The sequence below is a fragment of the Giraffa tippelskirchi genome, chromosome 7 (assembly GCF_054371585.1).
Source record: "Giraffa tippelskirchi isolate mGirTip1 chromosome 7, T2T-mGirTip1v1.2.pri, whole genome shotgun sequence".
Classification (NCBI taxonomy): domain Eukaryota; kingdom Metazoa; phylum Chordata; class Mammalia; order Artiodactyla; family Giraffidae; genus Giraffa; species Giraffa tippelskirchi.
Genome location: NC_137281.1, coordinates 144,729,600 through 144,752,428, shown reverse-complemented (window position 1 = coordinate 144,752,428; position 22,829 = coordinate 144,729,600). Strand labels below are relative to the sequence as shown.

Below are 22,829 nucleotides of genomic sequence, written 5' to 3'. Positions count from 1 at the left end.
AGCCTGGCATGGAGGGCAGACAGCACTCCATGGCCCCAGGCCCAGAGAGGCTGAGTCACCCTCCTGAGGTCACACAGCCTCAACCACGGTGGCGGAAACCCAGCTGAAGTGCATTTTCCTTTATTTCCAACTGCTACACACGTAGCTAGCCGGAAGCAGTGACCAGCAGTCCCAACCCCTCCTTCGCCCCCCAAACAACATGCCCAGCTCTTTCTTTCCCACCCGCCCTGGACCCTCGAGAAGGAGGAATAGCACTGGAGCAGGGATCCAAGCCCCTGCTCCCAGCCCCAGCCTTGACTACAGCCTCCGGGACCACCTGGCAGGTCCCTTCTCTCCCAGGAGCCGCTTCCCCCGAAGATAACAAGCCTTCCAGTGTCGCTGGCGGCCGCCCAGGCCCACCACCCAGCTCCTAATGGCCACCCCATCCCAGCGGGGCCGGCCTCACCTCGCTCCAGGGCTCCACACTCCAGCCTGCACAGCGCTGCAGGTTGCAGGCCCGCGTGCCCGGGGGCTTCTCAGGCAGACCCTCACACTCAGCGTCCTCGGCAGCCTCCTGGGCACCAGCCCCATCAGACGAGACACAATAGATGGAGCGGGACTGGGAGCCGCCCCCACAGGAGGCCGAGCAGAGCGTCCAGGGCCCCGTCTTCCAGCTGGCGGGGAGCAGGAACGCAGTGAGGCAGGCCCTGCAGCTGGGTCTGAGGTCCAGACCCGGGAGGGGGTGCCAGGAGCAGAGTGGGGACCCCCCTCCCCGGCCCATCCTCCGAGCATCACGCCGTCCAGGTGAGGGGCAGAGAGCCTTGCCCAAAGGCCCAGGTCCAGCCCTGCTCACCATTCCCACCACTGTGCCCGGATCCCTGTAAACATGGAGCCTGGCTGCCTCCCTCCCAGGGCTCCTATCCTCACATGGACCCCTTTCTCCTTCTCACCGGGTCACCATCACCCCAGCCAGACTCCACTCCCTCCAGGTCTGACCTTAGTGGAGGGGGCATCTCCACGAGGGGCCATGCTCACCCATGTGTGCAGCGGCCCTTCCCAGCCCTGGGCCCCAGGACCTGGATGACAGGACCATCCCCGCCACACATGCAAAGCCAAGCCTACCACCAACCCAAGAGACCAGCTGCCTGCCACCAAGGCCACCGGGTGGAAGATGGCACAGCCCTGCAGGGAGCCCGTGGCCTGAGAATTACCTGCTCCTGCACACACGCTGGGCCCCAGCAGGGTGCCACGCTCTGGGCTGGTGCAGGTAAGAGGTCCTTTGTGCACAAACAAAGGCATTGCCGACGCCCTCAGGCCCCTGGGCCTGAGCCCTGGTCCACTCCTGGCATCCGTCAATCCCCTGCCAGCTCACACCAATGGGGTCTCTGGTACCCACACCGCTCCCCCACTGTTAGCCTGGACATTCTGGGCACTGTGTGGGCTCATGAGGGTGGACAGAACCACCCAGGGTCTCACGCTCAGGCCACCCCCCTGCCTCCTCCCCATGCCAGCCACAGCTGCCAGGAGCCCCCCAGCCTCCTCCTTTACCCAACACCTAAAGCAGCTGAGGGCCTCCACCCCCTTCCCACTGAAGAGCTTGGGCCCTGCCTGGGCAGAGGGGCTGGCAGGGCCTCACCGCTTGGTGTGCGGGCAGGGCTGCAGGCTGCAGGGGCGGCGGTCAGCCGGCCGTGGCTGGGGCTGGCACAGGTGCTCGGGGTAGACCTCGTCGTCCATGGTGCAGAACACCCGGCGGGTCTGCTGACCTGCAGAGGCCCGGCCACGGTGGGCAGCTGGTCAGTCCACATTCACCCAATGCATTCTCTGGGCCAGGCTCCCTTCTGGACACACCCCGAGTGTCACCTTGATCGAGCCTCAGTGACACCTCCCTGGGTAGGTGGGCATCACCATCTCTGAGGCTCAGAGAGCTTTATCTGTGAGTGACAGAGCCCCTCTCTGACACCTGGTCACTGGCTCCAGGCCCACCCTCCGCCGCCAAAGGAATACTGTGTCCTAGGAGATGCCACTGCCTCCAGGAAGCCCTCTGGTTTGCTTAGCTAAGGTGGGGGCCCTTCATCGAGTCCCCCCACTCCTGGGTTTCCCCAAGGTGCCCCCCCGTGACATGCAGATGTTGCATCTACTTGTCCACCTCCCACCCATGGCTGCAGTGCCTGCAGGAGAAAACAAGCCTTGCACACAGCCGCGCGTCCCTCCCACCCCCAGGCTGCTGCCCTCACCTCCACCACATTCGGCGCTGCAGTCGCCCCACGAGCCATGGCTCCAGCTGAAGCCAGGCCGGGGGGCGCCCAGGGGCAGGTGGTACTCGAAGCGCACGCCCGGGTTGGGCTCCTGGCTGATGAGCTGTGCAGGAGGGTCCCCATTGAGGCCGGACACCAGGGGGCCAGCCCCTGCTCACCCCGAAGCCCTCCTGCCAACCTTTTGGGGGCCAAGTGCCCTCACCCCCCTCACCTCAATGACCAGGGGCTCCGAGGTGGGGCCACGGGCGTGGAGCCGCTCGGGTGCCAGGTCCCCTTCAGCTCCCCGCTCGTAGTGCAGGAGGGTGCTGGCCACGGACAGGGCGCGGGCGCCCTCGATGGTCCAGTGCCCGTTGAGGTAGTATTCGCCATGGATGCTCTTCACCGCTGTGTCAGGGGAGCGCCCCAGTCAGCTGCCAGGGCAGGACCCACCTCCCAGCCACGGCCCCACCCCAGACCCCAAAACTGTCCTCACCCAGGAAATTCCTGCTGGCGGCTGCCTCCTCGATGCGGATGCTGGTGGCCCCCATGGGGACGATGAGGATCTGGTTGTAGCCTGAGGGGCAGAGACACTCTGGGACCACCACCCACAGGGAGGAGTTGGCCCTGAGGCTGCCCGGTGCCCAGCCGTACAGGTGGGTTGCCAAGTAGGACACAGCAGGGCCGGAGGCTTGGGAAAGAGCGTTTCAGAAGTAGGAAACAGCTGCACAGAGGGTGGACAGGTCCAGCACCCAAACTGATGGGAGGGGTGGGAAATGGAGGGGACAGATAGGGACGATGGAGGAAGGGGTGAGGACACGCCCAGGCATCACTGGATAAGTGGGTGGAGATCCTAGTGTGAGCCCACAGGCTCTTGGGCAAGGGTTTGGCTTCCACCCTGAGGCGTGACCTCAGGCATTTTATGACCTGACCACCAGATCACACCACCTCCATGCCAGCGAGCAAGATGCCAGGAAGGGGCAGGCGACAGACCCCAGTCTGAACTGTCTGCAGACCCCACGAGGACCCCACCTCTGCTGAGGTCATTGGCCTCAAAGATGCCCGTGATGCGGTAGCAGGTCGTGCCGTTGCCCCCACACTGCAGACACTTGTCCTCCTGCTTCGAAGAGTCCAGGTTGTGGTCACAGCCGACGACCTGCCAGGCGGAGATGAAAGGAGACGCGAGAGACTAGGGGGAGTCATGGTCACACCCGGACTGGAACCCTGGCCGCCCGCGGTAACCATTTGCTGGCCTCGGGGCCCAAGCAAGCCTTGAACCTGGCCGGAAGCTGATCATCCACCTCTCCTGCCTGCATGGCACCCGCGTCCCCTTCTCCGGCAACAGCATCTCATTTTCCTTTGGAAGCCACCTCTTTCCCACAGTGTGTGGACACGGCTTCCGGGCAGTAGCGTTGGGCCACTCAGCAGGTTGTATGTTTGCTCAAGGAGTTCGGGGGAGCCCCAGGTGAGGACAAGCCAGAGGCCACCCCAGGTCACTGGAACTCCTGGGAACAGCGCTCCCTGTCCCAGGGGCTGGCCAGGCTGGGACGACTGAAGCCTAGAGCTGCTGGGCCATCTTCACACCTCACCAGAAGAACTTGCCCAAGCCTCAGCGGACCCAGAGAAGAAAGCCAAGCAAGGAGAAAGGCTTTTCCAGAGCATCAGCCAGGCCCCTGCAGCCAGCCAGCCCCTCCCTCAATGGCTTTTCTTCCCCCTTAAGTCAGTTTTAGTTGGGCTTCTCTAACTTGCCACCCAGAAGCTTCCTCTTATTGTTGAGTTTTCAAAGGGCAAAGGTAAGAGGGCCGCAGGACATCGGCGATGCAAGGCGCCTTAAAAGCTAGTCTTGAGAAGATGTCACGGTCAGGAGAGCCTCTGGTGGGGGGGTAGGTGGACATCCTGCAATGAGCCCCAAACCAGCTGGTGGGGGATGGCAGGGACAACTCACCCGGCAGCTGCCATCCACACAGATGTCCCATTTGCCAGGTTCACAGGGTGTCCCGTCTACAACGGCCTCCTTGTGCTTGTAGTAGAAGCTCTCCCCCTTGGGGATGCAGTTCAGCTCACATTTGTTGGGGGCTGCGGCAAGCAAGAGGGGAAAGGTGAGAGGCTGAGCGAGGTTCAAGGCCTGTCCAAGCAACAGTGAAGTGTGGGCAGGGGCTAGAAACAGGCGCACACACACACAAACACAAGGAAAGGAAGTCCTACACTATCACAGCCCCAGTGGCTCAAAATCCCACCCCATCACAGGGGTAAAGGATCTTCTCCATGAAACGGATATATCTCTGGGAATCAAGCCAAGGAAAAATCCTAGAATAAGGAAAAAGCTAGACACTTGAAGTGGTCTATCTCAGCATTACTATTTATAATAGTCTGAATGTCAGCTACTCTTTAATTACTATCACTATATTATTATACTTGTGGACTGTACTATTAAAAACTGTGATTATGAAGACTAGCCAGTGATGTGGGGTGATGTTTATAACAGAATGCAAAGTAATACCATGTAACAATCACAAATACATACAGAGAGAAAGTAATGTGAAAGGGGCTAGAAAGAAATGCTAGCAGCAATCCTATGAAAGAGGTGGGTTAAGGTAATTTTCTTGTTTCCGTTTTTATATTTATCTATTTGAATAGCCCAGGAGTGCTAACAGGATTGTAATCACTTCCACCACAAAGAAGGCATCCCTCGGCAACCCTTTTTAAACTTTCCTCTGTTCTAATTTTTCTGTAATATTTTGTTGTTGTTCAGTTGCTAAGTTGTGTCCAGCTCTGCTACACCACGGACTGCAACACTCCAGGCTTCCCAGTCCTTCACGATCTCCTGGAGTTTGCCCAAACTCATGTCCACTGAGTTGGTGATGCCATCCAACCATTTTGTCCTCTGTCTCCCCCTTCTCCTCCTGCCCTCAATCTTTCCTAGCATCAGAGTCTTTTCCAATGAGTCGGTTCTTAGCAAATTATTTTCAACATACCCTCACCTTAGGATCCAGGAGGAGCAATGAATGCAAACTACTCCACTGGGGCCTCCACCTCTAGCTAAGACCACTCCCCCAGCCCACAGCACACACAGGACATAAAATGTTCACTGACTTGGAATCAGAGTGCCAGAGAGTTTCCAGGAGTCATCTCCAGTGAGCAGTGAAAACTCATACTGGGAAGGATTATCCTACAGCATATCTGACTCATCGAAAATGTTTTAATTACACCATGTTAGTGATTTTTGTTTTTGTTCTGTTTCTCTTGAACTGCTCTAAAAATTAATGACCTACACCCTCCTCAAAGTTACCCAGAGCACAGCCTCCAGCCCCAGAGATTCTGAGTAAATGAGCTCTTGCCACACCAAGCCCCCAGGCAGCCCAGCCTGCGGTTTGCCCAAACTTGGGCACAGGTCTCAACCCCCCCCCCAGCCCCACCCCCAGCACCCCACCCAGAGTGTCCTGCCAGTGAGGAGGCTTCAGGGAGCAGGCCAAACAAAAAAAGGCTCAAAACTGCACAGAACTGGCCAAGGCTTGGTCTGAAACATTGTATACCCGGGGGGAAAGGATGGAAAAACCTCAAAATGGTCACCAGTGTTGTGCCCTGCTGGGAGTGCTGGAGTATTGCCATGTAGCAAAGAGATTCCCCAAAGAAGGGGCCCAGCGTAGGACAACGCAGGGCGGGGCAGCAGGGGCGCCCGAGGGACGGCGCACTTACCCCCGTAGTAGGGCAGCCACTTGTAACGCCGCCCCTGGAACTCGTGGCTGTCGAACTCGGCGCACTGCTCTGCCCTGAAGTCGCGGGCGCCGTCGGGGCAGCTCTGTGGGAAGGAGGAGGCAAGGGAGGGGGCTTGTGGGTCCACCACCGGGGTCCACCGTCCCCCTGGGCCCCAGGGAGGCCGGGGCCCTGTTCCCCCAACTCTTGCTGCAGCTTCGGGGAGGTGGGGTCGGCCACCTCTCCCCGCCCAGGGCTCCCGTGCGCCCCCTCGAGTGGTCTTGGGATAAGGAGGCGAAGATATCATTTCAGGCGGGGGGAGGCGGGGAGGAAGTGGCTGCCGGGCACCCACGTGCGGGGGTGCGGGGCTTCCCAAGGCCAGTATGTCCGCCGAGGAGGGGGTCCAGGGAGCTGTCCTCCACCCCCAGGGGCTGTACCTTACCTCCGTGCGGCAAGAGCGGTGGCTCCGGGTGGGACCCACGCAGCTGGAGCCCCCATCTCTCCTGCAGGGCGAGAGCACTGGGAAGAGCCGAACCCCCATGACCCAGCGCCTCGCCCCCTCCTGGGGCTCTCCCACAGGTCCCCCCGACCCGCTTCGGGTAGCTTCGGTGGGGCTACCCGGTGGGCACTGCTGGGCCAGAGGGGTGTGGCAGGAGAGGAGGGGGCTCACAAATCCCCTTAGGCAGGTACAGTGAGCCCTGTGGTGAAACTTGGGAGAAGCCCACCCAGAAGACTAACTAGCCTAGAGCTTGGCTAACTTGGGGCCACTGCACCTCTTAAAGCATATTCCCAGAGAAGACTCAAATTCTGCCCTTGGAGATACAATAAGATGCAATGTATACCCACTTGGTAAGGTTATTCTGCCATTTAAGAGGAGTAAACGAGGATAAGACACTTAGAACAGTATCTTCTCTCTGCCTCTTCAGGCAAAGTTTTCAGGAACCGTTAAACCCCCCGATAGGCAGAGCGTCATCACCCCTTCTTTTGTGCCCTGTGGTGCTCGTCAGGGTGCAGGGCACACAGCAGGAGCTTAATAAGTCACTTAGAGAAACATCGATACTTGACAAAGGAGCTGATGGCAGAGAAACCGCACACGTTAGGAATTGTTGAGGATTATTCGTTAATTCAATAAAAATTCATTACACCTGCCGGCACTGCCGGAGATGCTGGAGACTCGGGTGAATGAAGCAGGAATGGCGCCAGCTCCCTGAAATAAGGTTGTCATTGCAATCAGAGTGTCAGTATGCGGAAATGACTCGATTTCAAGTTCTCCACTGATGCTGCTCCCAGAACAAACCTGTCGTGTGGTAGGTTTTGCCCTTGTGGCCCTGGCACTGGCCCAGGACACCTCATGTGGTAGGCTTTGCCCTTGTGGCCCCGGCACTGGCCCAGGACACCTAGCTGCTCCCCCGCGCCTGCCCTCTTTTAACAAGCTGGCCCACCCCGCCTTCCTACCTCTGGGTGTAGCAGGGGCGCTCCCGGAAGCTGACGCCGCCTCCACAGGTCCGGCTGCAGGGGCTCCAGTTACCCCAGGAGCCCCAGGTGTCACTCTGCCGCCTCACCTGGGGAGCCTGGAGGAGGACATGCTCAGCAGTGGGAGTCAGCACTCGGAGCCCCCACAAGAGTGCTCCGGGCTGCCCTGACACCCCCAGCCTTGGAGCATCGCCCTCCCCTGCAAGGAGCCTGAGACGGTGTCTCCTACAGCTGAGCCTTCAGGATTGCAGCTCCCCCAGGCACCCCAACATCCTCATTTGTGGAATAAGCCAGCTTTTACCATAAGGATCTGGGAGCCAACTCAGCCTTCCCATCCGTCAATGCCGCCTCTACCAGCTGCCCCTACATGCCTAGTACAGTGGGCAAGCTGCGGGCAGAAAGAGCTCTCCTCTTATCATGCCTGACCATGACATCCCCTGGCTGGGCAGAGTCTGGTCTGAGAACCAAGATGTCTACAAGCATGCCCTTGAATGGAACCCCCGGACCAGCAGAAATGCCCTCCCAGGAGGGAGATATAAAAGCGCAGGAGGAACGGCGTGTCATCAGGTAGGATGGGCTCCACGTGTGCAGGGAATGCAGTCCACGGGCAGTGCCATGTTTTGGTAGCTTTGGCCTAGTAAGAACTTAACCTAATCGTGTGCATGTGTGTGTTAGGATGGGGTAGTGATTTCTTCTTGCCAAGCTGTGGCAGGGGCCCCCAGGATTACCCCAGTATCCATCCTCCCCTTCTCCCATTAAGAGAACCTTTGACTCCTAGCTGGATAGCTGGTTGCCCTCCCACCCAAGTTCGCTTCCCAGGTCTCCTGCAGCCAACCACAGCTATGTCACTAAATTCTTGTCAGTGAGATGTACATGAAAGATGCTGGGTAGCAGCCTTCCTTGTGGCTCAGCTGGTAAAGAATCTGACCACAATGCAGGAGACCTGGGTTCTATCCCTGGTTTGGGAAGATCCCCTGGAGAAGGAAAAGGCTACTCACTCCAGTATTCTGGCCTGGAGAATTTCATGCATTGTATATATAATCCATGGGGTCACAAAGAGTCGGACACGACTGAGAGAGATTTCCTTTCCTAGCAGTCTCCAGTACAGGCATATTTCAGAGATATTGTAGGCTTTGTTCCACCAGAATAGAGCAAATATCGTGATAAAGCAGATCACACAGCTTTTGGGATTTCCCAGTACATGTGAAAGTTGTTTGTACTATACTAGAATCTATTAAGTGTGTGATAGCATTAAAAATAATGTATGTACCTCAATTAAAAAGTACTTTATTGCTAAACAAATGCTAGCCATCACCCAAACTTTCAGCAAGTTGTAGTCTTTTATGCAATGGTAACATCAGAGATCATTAATCAAACATCACCATAACAAACATAATAATGATTGAAAAGTTTAAATATTTTGAGAATTTCAAAAATGTGACAAAGTGAGCAAATGCTGTTGGAAAAATGACATTGATAGACTTTCTCAACACAGCATTACCACAAACCTTCAATTTGTAAAAAAAAAAAAAAAAATGCACTAGCTGCAAAGCACAATAAAGCATAATAAAACAGAGTGCCTGTAATCTCCTTAAGAGACAGCTTGCATGTTCATTTGTCCTTTTTCTTAGTCCTCCTATACTCCTTACTGCTGGTTGGAAATCAGATGTGATGGCTGGATTTGGAGCAGCCTTCGAAACTATGTGGTAATTTAGGAACAGAAGTTTCAAACACTGAAGCAAAGGTACAAGAATCCTGGAACACTTGGTGAGACAGAACATCCCTAGATTTCTGACCATGTGTGTTTATGAGAGAGAGGAATCAGGCCTTTTTTTGTTGAAGGACTGTCATTTGGGACTCTAACAAGAAAATAATCCTAATGGATACAGGTTCCCACCAGAAGGATCTAGTACCCTGCAGCTGACTTCAGAAGTCCACATGCTACACACATATTCTCTCATTTACTCCACAGAACCTGACCATCCCAGTGCATGGAAAAGAGATGCAGAAAGAGAGGGAGCCACGAGGAACAAGTGGACACAACAGCAGGTTGGCTTCACTCCAGGCCTCTGCTCTTGTACCAGGTTCCCACCAACCTTACCTGGAAAACCAGTGGGGACACTGGATGAGGCCTGAGGACCTGGATGGGTGTTAGACTTGCTTTCTTGCTGGGAGGCAAAATGTGGATTGGAAATATGTCCTGTTTGTTTGAAGGGGACTTTATTTTAGGGCATCACAACATAATAACCTCTAGAGGAAAAAATCCCTGCCATTTTCCCTAGAAAGAACTCAAGTTCTCATGCGGAAAAGCAAACTGTTCCTCACGTAGTGAGTCTCCCACCATGATCCAGGATCTCGGGTGAGGATGGAGGTTTGTGCATGCGCAGATTACACCCAGTGCTCTTCTAGCGCCACGGTGCCAAACATCTAGTTATCCCTGGTTTACAATAAAACCATGAACCCTGAATCAGAACAACTCACACATGTTTGCTGAACCACATACAAAACCAAGAAGGAAGGGCCAACCAGATCAAAGTCTGAGCTTTCACTCTTCAAATCATTTACTCTTCACTTCTAAGCCGGCCAGAATCTCCGAGCTTCTAAAAACCAGGATATAAAAGTGTTCCGTGAGACTTAAACTGAAATTTACTTGGATCAGTTCCTATCTTAAAGGGGAAGGTATTGAGTGTTGGGGGTAGAGGGTGACTTTCCATGGATGATAAACACCTCTCCCCCAGACTCATCACTGTGAAAAGTGAAAGTGTTAGTCACTCAGTCCTGTCCGACTCAGTGCGACCCCCATGGACTGTAGCCTGCCAGGCTCCTCTGTCCATGGGATTCTCCAGGCAAGAGTACTGGAGTGGGTAGCCATCCCCTTCTCCAGGGGATCCTCCCAACCCAGGGATCGAACCCGAGTCTCATGCGTTGGAGGCAGATTCTTTACCATCTGAGCCAACAGGGAAGACTCATCACTACAACATAAGAATTCTGGAAGCGGCCCATGGGAACTGCTGCTTTCTTATCCTGCTGGCCTCATCCTAGCTACTAATTACATCTGACCAAGGCCTGTTTGGATGGCAGTCTCACTTCTGAAGCACGAGACCTGAGCCTCCCCAATCCACCCTTTCTTGCCACCAGGCTGAGCTTACTGGTGTGCGCAAGGCAACAAAGGGCGCCCCTGCCACCTAGCCACCTTGTGCGGTCAGGATAGGGTGGGGCAGGCATCCTAGAGCCAGGCCCTGTCCTGTAGTCTCTCTGGCAAAGGGAAGCACGTTCAGCCAGGAGCAGCACAGACACATCTCGTTTCTCTGTAATTACCCAAACCACGAGCGGCATGATGGTGTGAAGCCAGAATGAGCTGGTCTGGTCCACCCTCACCTGGGCCTGTCCTCACCTGCCTCCTGCCGCCCTCCGCACCCCACCAGCTCCTCCTCCAACCCCCATCTGGGCAACTCAGGAGCCCCCTTTCCTGCCACACTGTTCCTGTGGGATCACTTGCCCAACGTACCAGGGTGGGAGTGGGAACAGAGCAGACGCAAGGAGACTGGAAGACCCCTTGTGAAGCCTCCCCTGACCAACCGGGGGTAGGGGGCAGTGAGAGGCGTGATGTTTTATTCCTCCTTAATCAACTATTCATTCTGCTCAAGCTGACCCCTGTCAGCACTGAGAATGATCCCATAAAGGGTGGGGAGGGGATTCCGCCCCAGCTAGAATCAGCCTGGGTCATGGTGCGGGGTCCTGCCCCCAGCTACAACTAGCTTGGGCCATGGAGGGGGGTCCTGCCCCCAGGGACAACCAGACTGGGCTATGGAGAGGGGGTATTGCACCCGGCTAGAACCAGCCTGGGCCATGGGGCAGTCCCACCCCCAGCTATAACCAGCCTGTGCCATGGAGGGGGGTATTGCACTCAGCTAGAACCAGCCTGGGCCACACCCTCCCCCAGACAGTGGCGCGGGTAAGGAGAGGTTCCAGCCCCACGTACCCAGGTGTTTCTAAGGGAGAAAGCGCCTAACAGGCCCCAGGTTACTTCGGATCCCTCATTTCACCTGCATGCAACCTGTGCGTGGGCGTCGTTACTCTCCAATTTAAAGGAATCTAAGATCTGATGATGTGCTTACGGTCACACAGCTGCTAGGAGGTGGTCTGAGTTTCCTCCTGGTGTCCTGACACTGTCACCACACCCCCCCCCACCACCACCACCTGAGCCATGACCTCAGTACAGTCAGGCACGAGGAGGAAGCCTGTGGCGAGGACCTCAGGGTGTGGCACTGAGGAAACAAGGACCACGGGGTAGCAGAGGTGACCTGGGGACGCCAGAAGGTGGTGGAGAGGACATGAGGCAGGGGGCTCTAGCCCACTCTCTGCTCTGACTGAGGCCCACACTAAACCCGCTGCCCACTGCTGACTCCCACCCCTGCCTGCCCCCTGGGCCCTGGTCGGAGGAGGACTTCTCAGCTTTCACTCACATTTCTACAGAGACAGCATCACCCTGCCCTCCCCCAAAGCAGTGAACAGTGTGGGTCCTTTCTCAGGGGTCCTCCTGCGGGGCTCAGGAGGCAGGGCTGTGAGTCTCCCCCCGTGGAGCCCTCTCCAGGGGCAGACGGAATCTGTGCCCTGCATCCTGTTAATGCGGGAGAAGCTGGGCAGGAGCAGCTCTAGGAACAAGCCCAGCTCGGCAGACGGTCCCCTCCCCCAAGGTGGGACCTGTGATCTAGAAGATTCCCTGTACCTCCTTGGATCCTAGGTAGGTTCTCCAGGGAGCCTTGTTCCTCAGGCCCCTGGTAATGACAGTTACTGTGATCACCAGTTGCCTTCCTGTATCCACTCTCTGAATTTCCACTAACGTGGTAGCCACTAACCACATGAGGCTGTTTAAATTCATGTTCATTAACCTGGAGTCCGCGCTCAGCAACGAGAGAAGCCACTGCAATGAGAAGCTCATGCATGGCAAGTAGAGAGTAGCACGCATGTAACAACAAAGACTCAGCCCAGTTAAAAATAATTTTAAAAATCAAATAAGATTCAGTTCCTCAGTTGTACTGACCACATGTCATGTGCTCAGGAACCACATGGACCCAGTGGCTATCTTATTGGACAGCAGAGATGCACAGCATTTCCATCATCTCAGAAGGTTCTATTGAACAGCCCCACTCTAGTTGAAGAAGGGCCTGGCAGCCCAAACCTCTAGGTCCAAATAGCCCCCATTGAGAGGCAGCCGAATTTGGTCAATAGGCAGGTGGCAGACATCTGGTGGGATGGCCATTTGGCCCTACTCCTTGGCTGGTGCCAGCAAGGACCCCTCTTCCTTCCACCGTGATAAACCACCCTTCGGGACCTCCGCAGCATTAGCAGCGTGCCCAGAACTTTCTGAAGGAGGGGTGGGGCTGCTGGGAAGTTGCCAATTCTGCGAACTGTGCCCCAAAGCCAGATGGAAAGTTCTGGGCACCAAAGGTTGCAAGGTCCCTCTTTGAAGGCGCTGAGGCCGAGGGTTCGCCTCTTCTCGCCCCACCATCCAGACAGTGGCCTTCTCTTGGGGATGGCGCCGCGGCCACTGGCTCCAGCCGTCTGGGGCTCCGACCCGCGGCGACCCTGGGCGGGGGTGGGGGCGGGAGGAAGGGTCGCACTCACCGAGGACCCGGGCGCGGGGGCCAGCAGCAGGGGCACCAGCAGCAGCAGCAGCCTCGGCATCTCGGCCTGGCCTGCGGGAGAGGCGGGGATTGGAGCGGGCGGGGCGGCGACGAGGCGCCGCCCCACCCATCCGAGTCCCGCTCTCCCCGCAGGCTCCCGGGCCGGCGCGGAGGTGGCGGCCCGTCCCTCCCCCGCAGGGTGCCCACAGGTGACCCGGACACCCGCAGCGGGACTGGAGGGGACGCCGTGGGGCGCAGCGGAGGGTCTTATACAGTGAGGGAGGGCAGGCCCGTCTACAACTGGCTTCTAAAAGTTCAAGAGTAACTTCTTTCAGGGTTTCAGAGGGAAGAAAGGAGAGCAATTAAAAACACTGGTTAAAAGTCGGGAGTTCAGATTCAAAGCAATCAGACTCACTGTTTTCATTCACCAAGAGACCCTTTTTTAAAAGCCATTACATGTTTAAAAACTCGTAAATAAAGACCTTTTTTAAAAAATCTCTGCAGGCACTTTAAAAACTTACATGCTTTGAAAATGTTGATTGTATCTTACTTTAAACCCAAGGCAGCATTTCTCTGCTCCGGAGAAGCTCCACAAGCCGGCTCCCTAAGCCGGTGGGGGTATGTGTGTGTGTGTGTAAAGTGAGTGCAGTGTGTGTGCATGTGTGCAGTGTCCTGTTTGTGTGTACAAAATGCCTGTGTGGTTTGGCGTGTGCAAGTGCAGTATGCATAGAGAGAGTACAGTCTGGTGCGTAAGCGCAGTAAGTGTGCAAGTGTGTACATGTCACCGTGCTGGAGAATGCCATACACAATGTGCCCCGTTCAGTACCAAACATTAAGCGAGTACTGACTTGTATGCTTAAGTTTTAAAATCTGTAACTCCACCATGGTTCTAATTTTTTCTAAGCATAAAATGACTTCAGTTTCCAAGAATAAAATAGAGCGTGCTAAGCCAAGTTCAGCCAAATATAACCTGGCACATCTATGCTGCGTTAATTTAGTACCAAGAGTGATTCACGTTGGCATCATTTTCACTGCAAACCAGGGGTTCCCGGGGCTGGCGGGGTGAGGGGTGGCAGCCCGGTCTGGGCTCTGCGACCCCTCGTGGAAGAGCCGCGCGCACGAGGGGAAGCCGGGGTGCGTGCGGAGCCTCGTGCTAGGGCTAACGACGGAGATGCTGCTTCTCTGAAGTAGAGACTGCCTTCGGGGGGGCGGGGACGAACGCAGCTAAAGGAGAGACAGCAGGGAGGACAGGAGAAAAGAACTTAAAGAGTTGCTACTGGGAGCGGCGGACGCGTGCCGAGTGGGTCTGCGGCCCCGCGCTGGACGTCGGGTCCCCGCGCGCCCTTCCCGGTCCCCACGCAAGGGTGTCCCCTGCGCCCGCCCCGCGGGGGAACGGGCCCGCTGCAGCCCCCGAGGCGGAGAGGGGCGGCTTCCGACGTGAGGAGCCGGGCCGGCACCCGTCTCGGGCTCTCCAGGGCCACAGCCGTGACAGCACCAGGGAAGAGGGGCGCGCGGTCTCCGGGACCCTGTGCTCCGGAACGCATACGACGGAGGGAAGGGCAGAGGAGGCGGGAGGGTTGGAGTGGGCCGCCCGGGGTTGCGTCTGTTTCAGCCCGGCCCTCTGCTCTCCGATGCTCTGAGATTTCCTTTTCGCTCGCGACCTCCCCCATCCCGGCCCGAGGGCCCGCAGCGCGGAGCGGGAACCCGGCTCCGCCCCAGCGAAGAGCGGGAGGCAGGTCTCCTCCCGGAACCCCCACTTCCTCCGACACTGCTCTCCCTGGGAGCCGGGGCAGGGCGAGTGGTGGGGCAAATTCCTGCAGCAGCCCTGAGGTGAGCCGCCCCGGGCCCTCGGGTCCTGTTCCTCCGCCTCATACCTGTCTCCAGGAGCCTCGGGCGCGGAGGGCCGGCGGGGCCGCTCCATCGGTGCCCGCCCCGCCCCAGTCTGGGAGGTTGGCCCGGTCGCCTGGAACGCCGGCGGAGGCTGGGCTTTCTCTCTTCGCCGCTGGCGGGCTTTCTCCCCGCCCATCTCCCCCTCAACCAGCTCTGCTGTCATCCATCCCCGGTGACCTGCGATGCCCAAGGTCTCCATCCCTTTGTGTCTGTGCCAAGGCTTGGTTTGCCCTTCACATTTGGTGCTGGCACCAGTCCTATTTCCTCTGTACCCAAGTCTTCCGGTTCTGTGCCATCCTTCCTCCGCACCCACCTTACCACAATACAGCCCTGTGTGCACCCGCCTGCTTGTCTTCTAACCCTGAATTCTATGCTTCCGCGCGACTCAGTTTCTCCACACACAAACTGCTGCTTCCCACCTCTCAGCCACCATTTCCCACTGCCTACAATGCATTCAGGAAACCCCCTCTGACCAGGCAAACTCCTACTCATCCTTCAAGATCCGCCCAACATCATCCTCTCTAGAAGCCACCCAACACCACCCCAGGCAGCTGGTGGCCCCTCTCTTCCTCTGTCTGCTGCAGTTCTCTGGTGCAACACCCTGCGGGGCTCAGAGTCTCCCTGCTTCAGCTCTGAGGTCCCTGACAGTAGAGTGTGCATCCCTGTCACCTGTGTCCACAGCACTAGTTGGGATCAAAGTAGGAGCTAATTTTCCTTCCTACTTGTCTTTCTTTTTCTTAACCAAGGCACTCTGTCTTGTCTGCCATCTCTGTCTCGGAAACTGGAAATCACCTATCCTCAGAAAACTAGCCCTGATCTTGGGACACGTCAGAGGTGGGGTGATCACGAGGCTGGCTCCTTTTCCCGCATCCTCTTCTGCCTGCAGCCCCTTTCCTAGCCCAGCTATTGGGCATTTCCCTCCCCAGCCTCCTGAGGAGCAGGGAAAAATCACCAGTGGGGAGCTTACCCCCTCTTCAGAGCTGCAGCTCCGGCAACTCATCTCCCTGGACCATCACGGATGCTCAGACAAAATGCTTAGTAAATCATAAGCATGTTAAATTTGGCCCATTACTTACCTATCACTGAAGAAAGGAGACGCAGCAGCTGTGCAGCTGAGGCCCTCTGGGGACTTGTGTGAATTCTCACACAAAGATAAAGCTTGGCAGAGAAAAGGAAGTGGGATTACCCCAAACCTCTCTAGAAAAGGAAAAATCGTTTCTCCCATTCAAAACCCCCACTCCCTGTCTGCCTCAGCCAGGAATTTTCTGAGCTTGGCCAAAGGTCCCTGTAAAGTGGGAGGCAGCTGCTTCTCTTCCTGTGGGGGTGGGCAGCCAGAGCACCTTCCTGATCTGTTTCTGGTTTTCCTCTCTGATCCCCTCTTCTCAGATGCCCAGGTTTCTTACCCCATATCTCAGCTGCAAAGGAGACCCAGAGGCTGGGCAGCCAGGTCCGTGGACCCACCAGGCGGGCTCTGGCCGTTACTGGTTAGGGCAAGCACTTGCCTTTAAGCCTCATGTCCCACCACCTCAGAGGGACTTGGTGACCACAGTGCCCAGCACACAGTCCTTGTTCACAAAAAGAACAGTGTGCACAAAAACGTGGTGGTCTAGAAAGAAGATTCCAGGAAAAAAGTCTAAGGCCTCTCCCCTAGTAAACCCCCCTCTGCCCTGGTCCTGTGTCACCCTCTGTGGCTGCAGCCTGAGGTGGCAGAAAGAGCACTGCCCTGAGAGGCAGACAGCTGGGTTGGAAGCCTGTCTGCCTCTCACTATGTGTGAACTCAAGCAGGTGATGTCACCTCCTTAAGTCTCAATTTGCTCACTTGAGCTTCACGTGGAGGGTGGTGTAGGAGGGAAGTAACTGGCTTCTATAAAGCCGCTACTAGGTGCTCAGTAAGAGTGGGTTCCTTCTGTCCCGTGCTCCCTCCACCTCTCTCCTGGATTCCCTACATCTTGATCATCTTTGTAGATTGCAGATCCAGGGACACAATCAAGAAATGAGTGGCCAGACCTCTCTGTGAGGCTGGGTTGGGATCGCAAGCTGGAGAGGAGGGAGATGGCAAAACCCCAAGAGCTCCTGGGATGCACCTCCTCTAGGAAGCCTTCCTTCCACCCACCTGCACTCCCATGATGCAGGGTTCGCCTTAGCACTGTGAACTACTGCAGTGACACATTCGTCTCTCCTCCCTCTAAGTTGTGAACTTTACAAGGGCAGGGGTCTGTGTTTCTCATCTTTGGACCCTGCACCAGGGCTCCGTAGTGCTCCTCCAGAGAGTGGTGCAGGAAACACGGTTGACTGACAAACTCCTGCTGCCATACCTCAGGTCTACATCACTCTCTGAAGGCTCTCTTTGCCCCGGATCCCTTCTGTTTATCTTTGCTGCATTTTCCCCCAGTAGACCTCTTGTGCATCTAACCTGACCTGACACACAGGGCTCTTGGTTACAAACCACAGAAAAGGACATAGCTAACTGAGAAGAGTTCTTCAGAGGAAAGACACTGGGAGCTCATAGACTTGACAAGAAGCTGGAGAATCAGCACAGAAATGGCCTGGAATCACAGAAACAGTCACAGATCATGGCCCAGGACCAGCACTGGTAGGACATCCCACTGGACACTTGACTGCTGCCACCGCCACTTTTAGGCAACATGGGCCCTTGTTGCCCCCAGAAAAAGCCCCGAATGGTCCTTGCAGACTCTAGCCCCAACAAGAGCATGCCGGCACCCCGACCTCCAGGACCTGGGAAACAAGACTTGGCAGGTCCCCCAGATGGGAGTTCAGGCGCTGGGTTACCCCAGAGAACAAATGTGGCACCAGCACTCGGTTAACCTGAACTTAGAGAACACTGCTTCTCTCCTTTCTGCTCTATCGGGTGGTGGTTTATTAATTTACTCATTCCTTGAATACCTGAGTGCCTACTCTGCTGGAAGCTGGGGAGAATAAATGTCTAGTGGTGATAAACATTTAACAACCAGCTCCCTGGAGGACAAAAAGCACTGCTTGTAGCATTGATCAGTTTCCATGGTGTAAACACCATGGGGTGTTTTCAAGCTACTGAGGCAGTGTCACTAAACATAGGGTTGCACTGTCAACTCTCCCAAGCCATGGGCGAAAACACAGACTGTTCTGCCCTTGGGGAGTTTACCTTCCAGTGAAAGTGAAAGTCACTCAGTCATGTCCGACTCTTTGAGACCCCATGGACTATAGAGTCCAAGGAATTCTCCAGGCTGAAATACTGGAGTGGGTAGCCTTTCCCTTCTCCAAGGGATCTTCCCAACTCAGGGATCGACGCCAGGACTTCTGCATTGCGGGTGGATTCTTTACCAGCTGAGCCACAAGGGAAGCCCCACCTTTTAGTAGGGCACTGCCTTCTACCCTTGTGTGTTACCTTCAGTTCAGTTCAGTTCAGTCGCTCAGTTGTGTCCGAATCTTTGCGACCCCAAGAATCGCAGCACGCCAGGCCTCCCTGTTCATCACCAACTCCCAGAGTCCACCCAAACTCATGTCCATCGAGTCGGTGATGCCATCCAGCCATCTCATCCTCTGTCGTCCCCTTCTCCTCCTGCCCCCAATCCTTCCCAGCATCAGGGTCTTTTCCAATCAGTCAACTCTTTGCATGAGGTGGTCAAACTATTGGAGTTTCAGCTTCAACATCAGTCCTTCCAATGAACATCCAGGACTGATCTCCTTTAGGATGGACTGGTTGGATCTCCTTGCAGTCCAAGGGACTCTCAAGAGTCTTCTCCAACACCACAGTTCAAAAGCATCAATTCTTCTGCGCTCGGCTTTCTTCGCAGTCCAACTCTCACATCCATACATGACTACTGGAAAAACCATAGCCTTGACTAGACAGATCTTTGTTGGCAAAGTAATGTCTCTGCTTTTTAATATGTTATCTAGGTTGGTCATAACTTTCCTTCCAAGGAGTAAGCGTCTTTTAATTTCATGGCTGCAATCACCATCTGCAGTGATTTTGGAGCCCCCCAAAATAAAATCTGACACTGTTTCCACTGTTTCCTCATCTATTTCCCATGAAGTGATGGAATCAGATGCCATGATCTTAGTTTTCTGAATGTTGAGCTTTAAGCCAACTTTTTCCCTCTCCTCTTTCACTTTCATCAAGAGGCTTTTTAGTTCCTCTTCACTTTCTGCCATAAGGGTGGTGTCATCTGCATATCTGAGGTTATTGATATTTCTCCCGGCAATCTTGATTCCAGCTTGTGCTTCCTCCAGCCCAGCGTTTCTCATGATGTACTCTGCATATAAGTTAAATAAGCACGGTGACAATATACAGCCTTGACGTACTCCTTTTCCTATTTGGAACCAGTCTTTTGTTCCATGTCCAGTTCTAACTGTTGCTTCCTGATCTGCATACAGGTTTCTCAAGAGGCAGGTCAGATGGTCTGGTATTCCCATCTCTTTCAGAATTTTCCACAGTTTATTGTGATGCACACAGTCAAAGGCTTTGGCATAGGCAATAAAGCAGAAATAGATGTTTTTCTGGAACTCTCTTGCTTTTTCGATGATCCAGCGGATGTTGGCAATTTGATCTCTGGTTCCTCTGCCTTTTCTAAAACCAGCTTGAACATCTGGAAGTTCATGGTTCATGTATTGCTGAAGCCTGGCTTGGAGAACTTTGAGCATTACTTTACTAGCGTGTGAGATGAGTGCAATTGTGTGGTAGTTTGAACATTCTTTGGCATTGCCTTTCTTTGGGGTTGGAATGAAAACTAACCTTTTCCAGTCCTGTGGCCACTGCTGAGTTTTCCAAATTTGCTGGCATACTGAGTGCAGCACTTTAACAGCATCATCTTCCAGGATTTGAAATACCTCAACTGGAATTCCATCACCTCCACTAGCTTTGTTCGTAGTGATGCTTTCTAAGGCCCACTTGACTTCACGTTCCAGGATGTCTGGCTCTAGGTGAGTGATAACACCATTGTGATTATCTGGATCACTAAGATCTTTTTTGTACAGTTCTTCTGTATATCCTTGCCACCTCTTCTTAATATCTTCTGCTTCTGTTAGGTCCCTACCATTTCTGTTGTTTATTGAGCCCATCTTTGCATGAAATGTTCCCTTGGTATCTCTTATTTTTTTGAAGAGATCTCTAGTCTTTCCCATTCTGTTGTTTTCCTCTATTTCTTTGCATTGATCGCTGAGGAAGGCTTTCTTATCTCTCCTTGGTATTCTTTGGAATTCTGCATTCAAATGGGAATATCTTTGCTTTTCTCCTTTGCTTTTCGCTTCTCTTCTTTTTACAGCTATTTGTAGGGCCTCCTCGACAGCCATTTTGTTTTTTTGCATTTCTTTTCCATGGGGATGGTCTGTGTGTTACCTTAAAATAAAACAAATCTTACAACACGAATATTCAAATATTTCCAGTATAAAAGTCATAACCAGACTTCCCTGGTGGTCCAGTGGTTAAAAATCTGACTGCCAATGCAAGGGACATGGGTTTTATCCCTGGTCCAGGAAGATCCCAGATGCCACGGGGCAACTAAGCTTGTACACAACTCCTAAAGCCCGAGCCCTCTAGAGCCCGCAAGCCACAAGAGAAGCCACCACGATGAGAAGCCTGTGCACTGCAACTAGAGAGTAGCCCCTACTCGCTACAACTAGAGAAGCCCACACTCAGCAATGAAGACCCATCACAGCCAAAACAACAAAACATAACCTAAGCTACAGCCCACCAGGAATCCAAAAGGAGAAAAGAACACTTCACATTTGAGGATTTTTCTGTGTCTCTACTTCTCCCCACCCTCCAAAACATGTATCCATTTCCCTTGATAGAGTCATTCAAAGTTAGGGGGTGGGAAGGAGAATGTTCAAACCCTCAAGCGCCAGTCTGCACCCACTCTGTCCCCCCTAAACCCCCCAACCCACCCTGGTCCATGGGAGTGAGACGTGAAACAGGCAATGCTTACTGTGGCTGACGAGAGGGGGCTGTCATACACCGCTTGGCCTTGGAAGGGCATTATATCCTCAGAGCAGGGACAGAATTACTGGTTTCCCGACCCTTCCACTGACACAAGGGCCATCCAGAGACAAAGAACCGAATTCCTCGGATGTCCTTCTGTGCCCTGGGGCCTGAATCCAGGTCCTGGGACAGGGACCCGGGGGAGGTTGAGGCCTTGTGAAGACCCTGGGGTGTGGGCAGGACGCTGCCCAGGGTGGAAGAGCCCCGAGAGCAACAAAAAGGAGGAAGAGAGGTTTTCCAGAAAATTTGTCCTGATTGGTGCCCACACAGCAGCTCTGTTCTCAAGATCTCATCCTCTTCCTTCCACATGGACATACCACACACACACACACACACACACACTGCAAGTATCTGGGCTACAGTTTCCTCTGGAGGAGTCACTTGCCTGAACTTCAGGAGACGTGCAGGGAGTTTGTGTGAGGGGACCCCCTCGCCCACCGTCTGTTTCCTGAGGGGGAGGGGCTCCGGCCCAGGCCCCTAAAAAGGCCAATGTGGGGTGTGGTATGGGGCCAGCCCCAGAGCACCGGCCTGGAGGGTCCCTCCAGCCTCTTATGGGTGGCCCGGCCTCTGGAGCACAGCTGGCGTCTTGTGGCTGAGCAGGGTGGCCTTGGTGCCTGAGTCGCTGCAGAGAGGGGCTGAGGTGTTATTCTCTGGTCGTGGTCCTGACACAGGCTGGGCGTCCCCTGCTCCATGCCCGTTGTCCCTGTGGGCTGCCAGGGAGGGCTCCTGGATTGGGACCCCCGGAGGCCAGCAGCTAAGACTCCTGACACCCTCTCCCCTTGGTCACTCTCCACTTCTCTCCTCCTCTGCTGCTTGAGCTTCTGTATTTGGATGATTCTCACCCAGAAACTGAGTGATGTCTGTGCCTTGTGCCAAAGTCAGAGAACCAGCGCCCTGCAATTCAGAAACAGACTTTCCAACACTCAACTTACCAAGGGGAAAGTACTAACTTTTTATCTTCTTGCTGTGCTTCTCTAACCAGTACATTTCAGACCTGTTATCTTGGACCCCTCTTTCAGAGTATAATGCTATTTAAAGATAAGGGGTGGTGTGGTTACTTCTGTATTAAAACAGGCACACAGACATACAATGTGGATTAAGCTTGAGAATATGATGCTAAGTGAAATAAACCAGAAACAAAAACATAAACATCGTGTGATTCCACTTCTTTGAGTTACCTAGAGAAGGCAACTTCCCAGGTGGCGCTAGTGGTAAAGAACCCGCCTGTCAACGCAGGAAACTTAAGAGACGTAGGTTTGATCCATGGGTTGAGAAGATTTCCCTGGAGGAGGGCATGACAACCCACTCCACTATTCTTGGCTGGAGAATCCCATGGACAGAGGCGCCTGGCGGGCTACAGTCCATGGGGTCGCAGAGTCGGATACAACTGAAGTGACTGAGCATGCATACAGAGAAGGCGATTCAGGGAGACAGAAAGTGGAATCATGGTCACCAGAGGCTGGAGGCAGGAGTGGGGCAGGAATGGGGTGTTAGTGCTTAACGGATACAGTTTCAGTTTAGCAAGATGAAGAGTCCTGGAGATGGATGGTGGTGACAGTTGCACAACATTTTGAATATAAATACCACTGAACTATACATTAACAAATGATGAAGGGACTTGCAGGGGGCTTGGGTTCAATTCCTGGCCTGAGAACTAGATCCCACATACTGCAATGAAGAGTTTGCCTGCTGCAACTAACACCCAGCACAGCCAAACAAATATTTTTTAAAGAAAAGATGATAGGAGTTTCCTGGTTGCCTAGTGGTTAGGACACTGGACTTTCATTGCTGTGGGCCAGGTTCAATCTCTGGTTAGGGAACTGAGATCCTATAAGCCATGCAGCTCGGCCAAAAAAAAAACATTAAGATGGTAAATTTTATGTCATGGGTGTTTTACAAGAATAAAACAACAACAAAATGCATTGTGAAATAAAACTAAAACTTTTGTTTTCTTAAAAC

General features: G+C 54.4%; 1 protein-coding gene across 2 annotated transcripts in view; it reads right to left on the bottom strand.

The window, feature by feature from the left end:
- The window catches only part of PAPLN (papilin, proteoglycan like sulfated glycoprotein), a 34,069-nt gene extending 18,902 nt beyond the window's left edge, over positions 1 to 15,167 (bottom strand). The window contains exons 1-13 of one of the 2 annotated variants that reach the window (XM_081508962.1): positions 14,878 to 15,167; positions 13,005 to 13,075; positions 7,359 to 7,474; positions 6,346 to 6,406; positions 5,907 to 6,009; positions 4,156 to 4,286; positions 3,243 to 3,366; positions 2,707 to 2,787; positions 2,446 to 2,618; positions 2,214 to 2,337; positions 1,616 to 1,742; positions 1,191 to 1,256; positions 446 to 653 (exon numbers count right to left, since the gene is read on the bottom strand). In XM_081508962.1, the coding sequence (XP_081365088.1) occupies positions 446 to 653; positions 1,191 to 1,256; positions 1,616 to 1,742; positions 2,214 to 2,337; positions 2,446 to 2,618; positions 2,707 to 2,787; positions 3,243 to 3,366; positions 4,156 to 4,286; positions 5,907 to 6,009; positions 6,346 to 6,406; positions 7,359 to 7,474; positions 13,005 to 13,064 (1,374 nt within the window). In that variant the 5' untranslated portion in view covers positions 13,065 to 13,075; positions 14,878 to 15,167. The remainder of the gene's footprint in view (positions 1 to 445; positions 654 to 1,190; positions 1,257 to 1,615; positions 1,743 to 2,213; positions 2,338 to 2,445; positions 2,619 to 2,706; positions 2,788 to 3,242; positions 3,367 to 4,155; positions 4,287 to 5,906; positions 6,010 to 6,345; positions 6,407 to 7,358; positions 7,475 to 13,004; positions 13,076 to 14,877) is intronic. The other variant, XM_081508963.1, reaches the window with a different exon arrangement.
- Positions 15,168 to 22,829: the final 7,662 nt, after the last annotated feature.